A 10,546-nucleotide genomic window follows, 5' to 3' on the forward strand; every position below is an offset into this window, starting at 1 on the left:
TCTCTCTCTCTCTCTGTGGATCTCTTCTCTCCTCGATCTCTCGTTATCTTTCTCTACACCTTCTTTTTGTGAATGAGACAAGCTCGAAGAGACTACACGTATTTATAGAAAAGAGGAAATGATAAATGTATGCATTAAGTTGAATGGGGAAACATATTATTAAATGTGCCATTGCGTATACATATTGTGTATGTACTGATTATTCATGCAAAAACAACGCATCATTATGTTTGTTTCCCCAAAAACAAAATATAATAATGTGGTGTACTTGTGTCACATGATATACTATATACATAGTTTGTCATTTTGTGCACTATAGGTTATATATTTTTGTCAACCACATTTTGTGTAGGGCTAATTGGAGTAAAGAGTAGAACAATATATGGTGGTTACATATGTATGATGGACACACAATAATCAATATATGATGTATACACGTATAATTTTAAATATCTAATGTGATATTTTTCTGTCAAGTATTTTTGCGGTTGTGATTTAAAATGAAAATATCTAAACATAAACTCTTTTTGTTCGAAAATTGTTATTTTTTTTGGTATCAAAATAGCATTTGTTCACACACATCTACAAAAAGTACATAATATATAAATTAAAGCGCAACAATATTCTGGTCATAGACAACATATACGTATAACTATTTTTGAGATTAGAAGAATGTGGTGTTTTTCATGGTAATATATTTTCGGTCATATATAGAAGGAAGTTCTTTATATACATATTTATTTATATTTTTAAATGTCGTTTTATGCTGTGGTATTTAGTTTGTTTATATTGATTGAGATATTTATTGGATATATATACTGTATGTATAATATATACCAGATGATTATTGTGTTTTTCAGTTGTAGAAATATATTTGATTTTTTTTTTGTGGCATCATGACCTGGCTGGATTCAAATTTTAATGTGACATTCGGTAGATTGTGTGAATGCAAAATTTTGATTAATTTCAACGTGTTGTTTGTTGACTCGTCAATCATATCTAAGTGGATGGTAGTTCCTTAATATATCGTTTTGTTGTAATATGTTAAAATTTTGAACTGAATATGATGAATGATGATAAAACAATACAAAAAAAATATGTTGGTTATGAGATTAGTAATTAAGAGGACCATAATTATACAAGGTTAATTAGGGTTGTTTCATGAGTCTTATTTAAGAGTAAGAACTTATTGGTTGGCTTTAGAAATTGATGATGAGAAAAATCAAAAGGAAAATGAATGTGTTTCCATGTGATACCACCCGAGGGAACATCAGGAGTACCTAAAGCTATGATACGATCTTAGTTAGATTCATGCATGTTTCAAACATTCTTCATCCATTGCTTTTTTTATCCAATATCGTATCATTTATATATCCCAAGTATTGGTCCTAACGAGATTGCCAGGTAATCTTTACGACTAGCACCAAAATGTGGTTAGACGAAGACGATGTCATTAAAATTACGACGACACTTGGTTTTGTAAAATGAAACGGTCAATTTATATGTATTTAAAGGCAATGTATATTTAAATAATTTAATCGATGGAACGTACGTAAGCTCAGGTGATCCAATTAATTTCCTCTAGAGAGGTAACGTACAATTAAATTTTAATTAAATAAAAAAAAAACGAGCAAATTTAAGAACACTTGTCGATATATGCCAACCCCAACCAAACACGAAACTGGACACATCAACTGGCTTAAATCTCACTTTTAGAAAAAATATATATGCATGAGCTAGTAAATGTAATATATAGGAATAAGAGTGGGTAAGGCACGAGATTGACGGCGAAAATTCATGGAATCCAATGGAACAGAGAGAGTGGAAGCAACAACATACCAAAAGGAGACTAGTTTCTTCATCATGTTGCCGGTTTTTTTCTTTTTCAGCTCTATCCATTTCTCTACATTTCCATCATCCCTATCCTAAAACTAGATGTTATAATAATTTCTTGTTTTCCACCAAACATAATTTTTCATCCCAATTATATTCTCTTACACTATAATGTTGATTTTGATTTCTTTTGCATGGTATTGCACCTTTGGGGGTTTGATATTTCCTTCTCACTATATATATACAAACATTATTTTTGTACATAGAACATGAAAATAGCTAAGCTGTATTTGTACTCAATCTTCTGAATACCCATACATAATTTTGGCTGCCAATATTAAACCAATTAGTACATGACATCAGGATTACAGGGATGAACATACAAATCTGAAAATGCCTTAATTTAGAATCATTAATTAATATTTGGAGGGTTCTTTAGTCATTGAATTGAACTATAATTAATGGATCTTAAAAATGGGTAAAGTGTCACTTGAGTAAAGTGATTGTTGGTGTACACATATATGGATATAGGTATTGCATGAATTCCATTGGTAACACTAATGTTAGATAAAGTATATATATAAAAAGAATAATTAGCAAAAGGTATAACAAGAATGAAAGATACAAGTGGGTCCAATATATCTTATATTAAGCCAACAACCAAATTTTCACTAGCATGCCACAAGAGTCGTGAAATGAAAGCCCTACTGTTTCTATACTTCTCTTATCTGACTAATGCATTTTTCTTTGTGTAATTCTGATTTAGAACCACCAAATTTAGAAATATTATTAAATCACAAACATTAGATTTAGGAGGGTTACTATATTATTTTTTTTTTAACTAAGCCGAAGATTATATTCTTTTTCAAATTTATATTCCATTGAGACGTAACATTGTTGAAAAAAATATATATATTTTCGCTCTTGTCATTCTTGTGTCACTAAATCCATATATTCCATTTATTTTTTTGATGTTTTAACCTCTTCTTTTGTTGTTGCTATACGTTTTCATACCCTTCTTATTATCTTTATCTTTTTGCTACATTTGTTTTTGTATTCTTATCTCAAGATAACTAATTAATTAACAAACTCTATCTTTATTTTTATTGTATTTCTTTTCCGATATAAATTCTAATCTGTCCTAGATTCAAACTTTCGTATAGAGTAGATAACTTTGTAGTTCTAACTAAAACTATAAGTAATAAAATCTTAACATTTAAATCCCAAAAAAAAACTCATCTTTCTTTCTAGCAGTTATAAAATGAGCTACAAAGAGCAATGAGAAGAGAGAGGAGATTATTGACTAATGATATGTGGTATATTACTTAACTGGAATTTGGACTTATCAATGACTACAAACTTTCAAGTAACGAGAGTGTCACAATTATACGAGTTGGTCACGAATTTAATATTCATACATGATTAATTTCCTCTACCAATATACTAACATTTATTTATTGTAACTGATTAGTATCATAATTACCTATTTAGAGATTTAATCATTAATGAAAGGTGTTAAAGATACATATGTTTAAAATTTCACTACAAAGTAGTATTATGTATCATCAGACCAATTTTAAAAATAATTTAGGATATCTTTAATTAATACAGCTAGCTCAAATGAGATCGATTCGAGACATGGATGCAACCAGATGATTTTGAACTTAAGTAATTAATTAATCGCATATAGACCAATCAACTGAAGTTAAAGAAATACTCAACATATTCACTAGGCAATAATAGGCACGTAAACTTAGATAAGGTACTCATGTAACGATTTTTACCGTTAATTTATCGTTAATAGGAGTAACTCTTAGTCTCAGATGAAACCATGGTTTCTCGTGTATACCTAATTCTGCCACAACCACCAACTGAAATACTAATACTTTTTGTTTGCAAGTTTGAACTAACTACAACAAAATTAAACTGCTCTTTATAAAAAAAACAATATTAAATTGCCATGACGAAAACATAAATTCACTCCGTAATATAAGATATTTACATTAAAAAATAGCATGATACATGAAAAAATCATACGTCTCTTACAGAATTTGGATATATAACGTATAAAACTCTATTTAATAAATTAGATGTTCACGTATAACACGCTATGTGCATGAAACTACTTGTCAAATAACAGTTAAAGAAAATGGATTAAATCATCTTAAAATAGTCATAAGTCAGTTTTGTTTGTGGTTTGTCAGTTACTCAGATGATGTCCCTAACGTGGAAAGTGAACTGGATTAATAACCAGAAGACCAGGAAAGTCTATTTTATTAATTAGCTTTTGAGTCTTTCCACATATAGTTACCGTGATCCTCGCGCTACGCGTAACACTAGGCCCCAATATAATGCTCTTCAATTATTTTAGTCTTTGTAATTGGATTTGCATGATGTTTAACTTTCAAACTAGACTAACCTAAGAACCGACATATTGAATTTTTCATTTTGAGAATTTTAAAAAAATAAAATTTCAAGAAACTAAAATCATATAAATATTTTGAATATATAGTTCAAATATTAGTTTAGAAAGAAAGTGATCAAGATGATCCAACATATATATTGTTGTAGCAAGTGAGTATCCAAAATTAAACAATCCACATATAATAAAACCATCTCACAGAAAATTAAACTATTCTATTTGACATCAAGGTTTGATGATTAGTAAATAATAATGTTTCAAATGCTAAAAGAGCATCAATCTATTATCTATATAATAGTCTCTGTGTCGGCTTGTTATTATTTGGAAAAATTATTTGTATTGACTCTTGCTCGTTATTGGACAACAAAACGATTAACGGTTGGCTAGCTAAGGGCGAGAAGAGATTAGATTACTTACCTCTCGTTCAACTTTAAAATTCAGTTAAAATTAGTCTTCCCATTAAGTATAATAGTACTAGTATTTTTCTTTTTGGTCTCCCTCTTGAGTCTTGAGAGGACGAGGCTTTCAAGACTAACATATCGGCTAAGGAGTTAAAACGTACTATATGTTATCTAAGATCATGTTTTAAAGGTTTCGATCGATCGCAGCATCTACTTTTAGTGTCTGGTCAAAACGAGATTGTTCAATTGTTTCATTACAATTATGAGTTTTTGAAGGTTGCAGACGTTGATTAATTCGAAGTTTAACACACGCAGAAAATACTCTTCAACTGAAAATTAAATGCTCACCAAACTTTAAGAAAAACTGTGGTTTTCCAATGCAATTTAAAAAAAAATAAAAACAAATTTAGTTAGGTCAAAAAGCAAAGAGTCTTTTCTTCGATCCGCAACATTCCCTTTACTCTTTTTGCTTTCTTTACATTGACTTTGACCTATAGTTTACTTTCTTTCTCCAATTGTTAAAAACATAAATAATCAGATTTACCACCATTGTTTTGTTTTAACTTGTTTATTTTTATTTTTATACATGTAAGTACCGTTTTTATTTTCTATCACAAAACTGACTTTTTGTATTATCGTAACACACACACTATTTAATTTAACATAACCTAATTAGGCCATTTTGGACTTAGACTTTGGCTTCGTGGTTTCACCCGTAGTGACATTAAGCAAAAATCCTACCAAAATAACACGCTCATCTTTGAAGTTAGTTGGGTGCTACAATGTTTTGGTCACTCGGTGATAGATATATACGGAAAACGTTTACCAAAAAAAATTGTTTTATTACACACGCTCATCTTCGAAGTTAAGTTGGGTCGCTACCATAATCCAAAGTTCCAAACATCCGATTCTAATCAAAATTAAGTCTAATTACTTTGTTATAATGGGCCAATGGTCCAATCTTTAAAGAATCTGGCCCAAATTAAGGGATTGGTGTTAAGAAAGTAATCTGAAAAGTATCCGCGGCAAATTTGGAATATCATGGAAAGAGAAGGATCGGATTCAAAAACAAAATATAAAAACAGAGCGAAGGAGAGAGAGTTTGGAGGAAGAAAACACCCCTTCGGAGAGGAGCAAAGCCTCTCCTGGGGAAGACGAAGAACACGATTTTTCTTCTTCTTCTTCTCTTTCTGTATAAAATTTTGACGAGGGTTTCTTCATTTTACGTCTGATTATCGAAATTTAGGGTTTTTTTTTTCAGTAGTTGTTTGTGAAGGAAGGTGGAAGAAGTAAAAAAAAAGGAACAGAGAAAATGTCAGACTTAGACCAGCAGATAGAGCAGCTTAAACGCTGTGAACCTTTGAAGGAATCAGAAGTGAAGGCTCTTTGTCTTAAAGCTATGGAGATTCTCGTTGAAGAGAGCAATGTTCAAAGAGTTGATGCTCCTGTCACTGTAAGTTTTCTTTTGTTTGTTTTCTAGATTCAAGTTTCAGAATTTATCCATACTTGTGTTTGAAGATTGAGTTTTGCTGAGAACCCATTAAAGTCAAAGGCTTGTGAGTTGAGGAATCCGACGAAAATTTGAAATTGGGGCCTTGGGCATAATTGTAGCTCAGAACAGTTTTAGTTTAGTTTTGGATTCAGAATTTAGATATGTTATGGTTTACTTATATTAGTTACTGAAATTTTTTGGTTCCTATGTTTTAGGGATTCGAAATACATTTGATAACTGAAAAGACTCAGCTACAATGGTTTCTTTGAATGGAGTCGATGAAACTCTCTTTGTTGTCTATCTTAACACGTTTGAAGATTCCATGTTCATTGTCTTGCTAGTTGATTCATCCTTAGATTTTGTTTTGTTTTGATGTGGATTAGATATGTGGAGACATTCATGGGCAATTCTATGACATGAAAGAGCTTTTCAAAGTCGGGGGTGATTGCCCTAAGACGAATTATTTGTTTCTTGGAGATTTTGTTGACCGAGGTTTTTATTCAGTTGAGACATTTCTACTTCTTCTAGCTCTCAAGGTAATTAATAATAAATACCTCAACAGTGTTTTACTTTGGTATGCTCAAATATATGCTCCCCAATGGGTTCTACAATAATTCCGTAAGTTAGTTACTATTTTTATTCTCAGGTTAGATATCCTGACCGTATAACTCTCATTAGAGGGAACCACGAGAGCCGGCAGATTACGCAGGTGAGTTCAGTCTATTATTTGAAATCTTTTATGCGTGTGTGTATATTCAGACTATTTTAGTAGGTATATGGATTTTATGATGAGTGCCTGCGTAAATATGGATCCGTAAATGTCTGGAGATACTGCACAGATATCTTTGACTACTTGAGGTACACACTCCTTTTCAGCTTTTGTTTTTGGAGCTCCGAGTAGATGTTATTTGGGTTTAATGTAACGGAAACTTTCTATCTTTTATGTGTCGAAGTCTTTCAGCTCTTGTCGAGAACAAGATATTTTGTGTTCATGGAGGTCTCTCTCCAGCTATTATGACTCTAGACCAGGTTGAGAAAGAAATTGCTGATATAATTAGAAAGTTTTAGCTATAAGGATATAACTGACTAGTCCGTTCATACATTTCGTTTGGTAGATCAGGGCTATTGATCGAAAGCAAGAAGTACCACATGATGGTGCCATGTGTGATCTTTTATGGTCTGATCCAGAAGATATTGTAGATGGCTGGGGGTTGAGTCCACGGGGTGCCGGATTCCTTTTTGGTGGGAGTGTTGTCACGTCTTTTAACCACACAAACAACATTGATTATATTTGCCGAGCTCATCAGCTAGTTATGGAAGGTTACAAATGGATGTTCAATAGTCAGATAGTCACTGTTTGGTCTGCCCCAAATTACTGTTATAGGTAATTAGATAACTCAGAACCTCACACATATGATCTTTGTTTCCTTCGCCTTTGAATGTTCATGTTATTTCTGAATGTGCTATAGATGCGGTAATGTAGCTGCAATTCTAGAGCTCGATGAGAATCTGAATAAGGAGTTTCGTGTCTTCGATGCAGCCCCACAAGTAAGAGCCTCACCTATCTAATTTTATGTTCAAATTGCTGTTTGATTTTTTCTGACATAATATGACTATGGATACAGGAATCTAGAGGAGCTCCGTCCAAGAAACCTGCACCTGATTATTTCCTGTGAGACGCACAACAGTGAAAACAGAAACTGGAACTTAGAATTTGGTTCTTTCTTCTCCATTGAAGAGCAAGAAAACTTCCCAAAATCATCTGGTGCAGAGAATCTACAATCTATGTGTTGCGCCAAAGAGATCTGTACACATTCTTTTGAAAGGGTCCGTTTGAATAGAATCTTTGTGTATTTAAAAGCTTCTTGTTTCTTTCTCTATTGTGTGTAATGCTACTTTTACAGAAAGAAAAAGGAAAATCTTATGAAAGAAGAGCCTCCATGGATCATCTGAAACCTTACTGATTGGATAAACAAAGTTTTGTTTTGATTTGGCTATGGTAAACTAAAACCTAATATTTAAGTTTATGTATATAATCGTAATCTTGAAACATCAAAGTCTATTTTTATATATTCTCTGTGAGATTGATATGCATATATATGTTGTTGGAGAGACTTTGCTATCATCTCTCATTTGTCCAAACTATAGTTAGAAGTTAGAACCAATCATTCATTGGTACTTTAGTTATGGTGTGTGTAGAATATTATCAAAAAAAAAAATCCACGGAATGGGGATCATGAGTCCTCAGAAGATCCTTTACAATTTGTCCCAAGGTTCAAGAACATCTAAAAACATATATCAATATGGTGTGTGCATATTATCAAAGATACTCTTTTGTGCTTCTTCTCAAGCTTCATTGCGGTTTCAATAATGCGGTAACGGTAAGTAAGCATAGCCCGTCGCTTACACATTGGAAACCTGATGCTTTTTGGTTTATCAAGAGGTTGTTCAGACCCTTTAGAAGTGAGTAAGAAAAGAAAGGCATCTGTGGAAGATATGCATCAGCACGTATATTTCTGTGTCACAACTGCAAATGTGTGAAAAACTGGTTAATGTGTCATTTTTTTCATAAATTTCCAAAGCAAACACCTCCCCAAAAAACAGTTCACGGTTACTGAACCAACTAAAAGGATCAGACCTTTGGTTTTACAGTAAATAACTTGAAAAATAATTTATTTTGCTTACAAATATAGTGATCATCTGTAACCACAAACTAACTTTCTCACTTCTCTTGGTTTCATTTCCCCTACGGCCCTACCCAATAAGAGAGTGATTTGGTAGTCATAAGTTGACATAATGATGGAACTCGTAAGTGTTAGATTTGATTTAGAGACATTTTGGATAAAAATCAAATGTAATCTGATATTTGAGCATGAAGATGTTACATTTTTTTATGCTTAAAACGAAATGACAAGAAGAATACTAGAAGAAAAGTCTACGAGGAGAAGATGATTTGGTGGAGATAGTTGCTGGAGACTGCTTCTGGTGAGACATCCCCTTGTTCTCTTGTTGACCTGATGATCCCATTTTGTCGAGGAGTTTAGCTGCTCTTGGATCAGCCAGGAGTGTCTTCTGGAATGATTGTGAGAAGCCTGTGGCGATTATTGTTACATGAATCTCTCCGGTGTAGCGATCATCCACAACCGCTCCAAATATGATGTTGGCTGATGGGTCTGCCAAACTCGTCACAACCTGCAAAAAAACCCTCAAAACATGAGAAGACTGTGCCTTATATTACGGTATATACCAGCAAAGCCGAGTAAACCAACACAAAGTTACCGCACCTCTGATACTCTGTTTACTTCTAGCAAAGTTAAATCTTTTCCACCAGTGATGTTGTAGACGACACCAGTAGCAGACTGTATTGATGATCCGATCAATGGAGCCAAAGTCGCTTGTTCAGCTGCTTCTTCTGCTCGGTTCTTGCTGGAAGAAACACCTACCCCGAGCATAGCAGTTCCAGAATCTTTCATAACTGCCTTCACATCCGCAAAATCTACATTGACCAGTCCAGGTATCTAAAAAAAGAATAATAGATACTGTTTCCTCAGGTTCTTTCTTTGAGGATCAATCAATGAGCATTCATCAACCAACCAACTTGTTACGCTTTATAAAAAATACACCGACTCACAGTTATAATATCTGAGATGCCTTGAACTCCTTGGCGTAAAACATCATCTGCAAGAAGGAAAGCGTCCTGAAGTGGCGTCTGTTCATCAGCAATATCTAGCAGACGATCATTTGGAATCACAATAAGGGTATCGACATTCTTTTGCAGCTTTTCGATAGCTTCCAGTGCCTAGAGAATAAAACCGAATTATACATGGATCCATAAAAACACTTAAAGACTTGCCACAATTCAACAAGAAATATTGTCAACACACATTACCTGCAAAGATCTTTTACGTCCTTCGAAGCTAAACGGATAGGTAACAACACCAACAGTCAAATAACCAGCATCCTTGGAAATCTGAGCTACCACAGGTGCAGCACCGGACCCTGTTCCACCACCCATACCAGCAGTTATGAAAACAAGGTCTGATCCTTTAAGAGCATTGGCAATTGCATCTTTTGATTCTTCTGCAGCTTGTTCCCCGAGTAGCGGGTTTCCACCAGTACCTATAAAAAAAATCAAGTAACAGAGACGCAAGTTTATTGCTTTTTGAGTGCCAAAACTCACACAACACCTTTACAAATAAGTATAACTCTACTAACCAAGGCCACGAGTTAAAAGCTCTCCAATTTGAAGTGGGTTCTCAGCAGAAGACTGTATCAGAGCTTGAGAGTCCGTGTTTATCGCATAGAAATCAACACTCTGGAGGAACACAGACGAAATCAATTAAACCCAAATGAGAAATTCTCATATCAAAATCGAAGCTAAAAAAAAAAAAAAAAAAA

General features: G+C 33.4%; 2 protein-coding genes across 2 annotated transcripts in view; one reads left to right on the plus strand and one right to left on the minus strand.

Moving 5' to 3' along the window:
* Window positions 5,747-8,137, plus strand: LOC104726073 (serine/threonine-protein phosphatase PP-X isozyme 2-like). The gene is made up of 8 exons (XM_010444847.2): window positions 5,747-6,109; window positions 6,532-6,684; window positions 6,795-6,857; window positions 6,921-7,006; window positions 7,102-7,177; window positions 7,264-7,532; window positions 7,618-7,696; window positions 7,774-8,137. Exons 1-8 carry the CDS (start codon window positions 5,969-5,971, stop codon window positions 7,822-7,824), a joined length of 918 nt encoding a protein of 305 aa, XP_010443149.1. The 5' UTR covers window positions 5,747-5,968; the 3' UTR covers window positions 7,825-8,137.
* The window catches only part of LOC104726074 (cell division protein FtsZ homolog 1, chloroplastic-like), a 2,403-nt gene continuing 802 nt past the window's right edge, over window positions 8,946-10,546 (minus strand). Inside the window, exons 2-6 of the mRNA XM_010444848.2 lie at window positions 10,364-10,463; window positions 10,038-10,267; window positions 9,780-9,947; window positions 9,433-9,666; window positions 8,946-9,340 (exon numbers count right to left, since the gene is read on the minus strand). Of these exons, the coding sequence (XP_010443150.1) occupies window positions 9,071-9,340; window positions 9,433-9,666; window positions 9,780-9,947; window positions 10,038-10,267; window positions 10,364-10,463 (1,002 nt within the window). The 3' untranslated portion in view covers window positions 8,946-9,070. The remainder of the gene's footprint in view (window positions 9,341-9,432; window positions 9,667-9,779; window positions 9,948-10,037; window positions 10,268-10,363; window positions 10,464-10,546) is intronic.

Source organism: Camelina sativa, chromosome 11 (assembly GCF_000633955.1).
Source record: "Camelina sativa cultivar DH55 chromosome 11, Cs, whole genome shotgun sequence".
Lineage (NCBI taxonomy): Eukaryota > Viridiplantae > Streptophyta > Magnoliopsida > Brassicales > Brassicaceae > Camelina > Camelina sativa.

Excerpts from the sequence above, each read along its gene's own strand:
- LOC104726073 (XM_010444847.2), top strand. The coding sequence starts at position 5,969 with ATGTCAGACTTAGACCAGCAGATAGAGCAGCTTAAACGCTGTGAACCT. Across the intron at positions 6,110-6,531 it reads GAGTTGATGCTCCTGTCACT|ATATGTGGAGACATTCATGG; the intron begins GTAAGTTTTCTT and ends GATGTGGATTAG. Across the intron at positions 6,685-6,794 it reads TACTTCTTCTAGCTCTCAAG|GTTAGATATCCTGACCGTAT; the intron begins GTAATTAATAAT and ends TTTTATTCTCAG.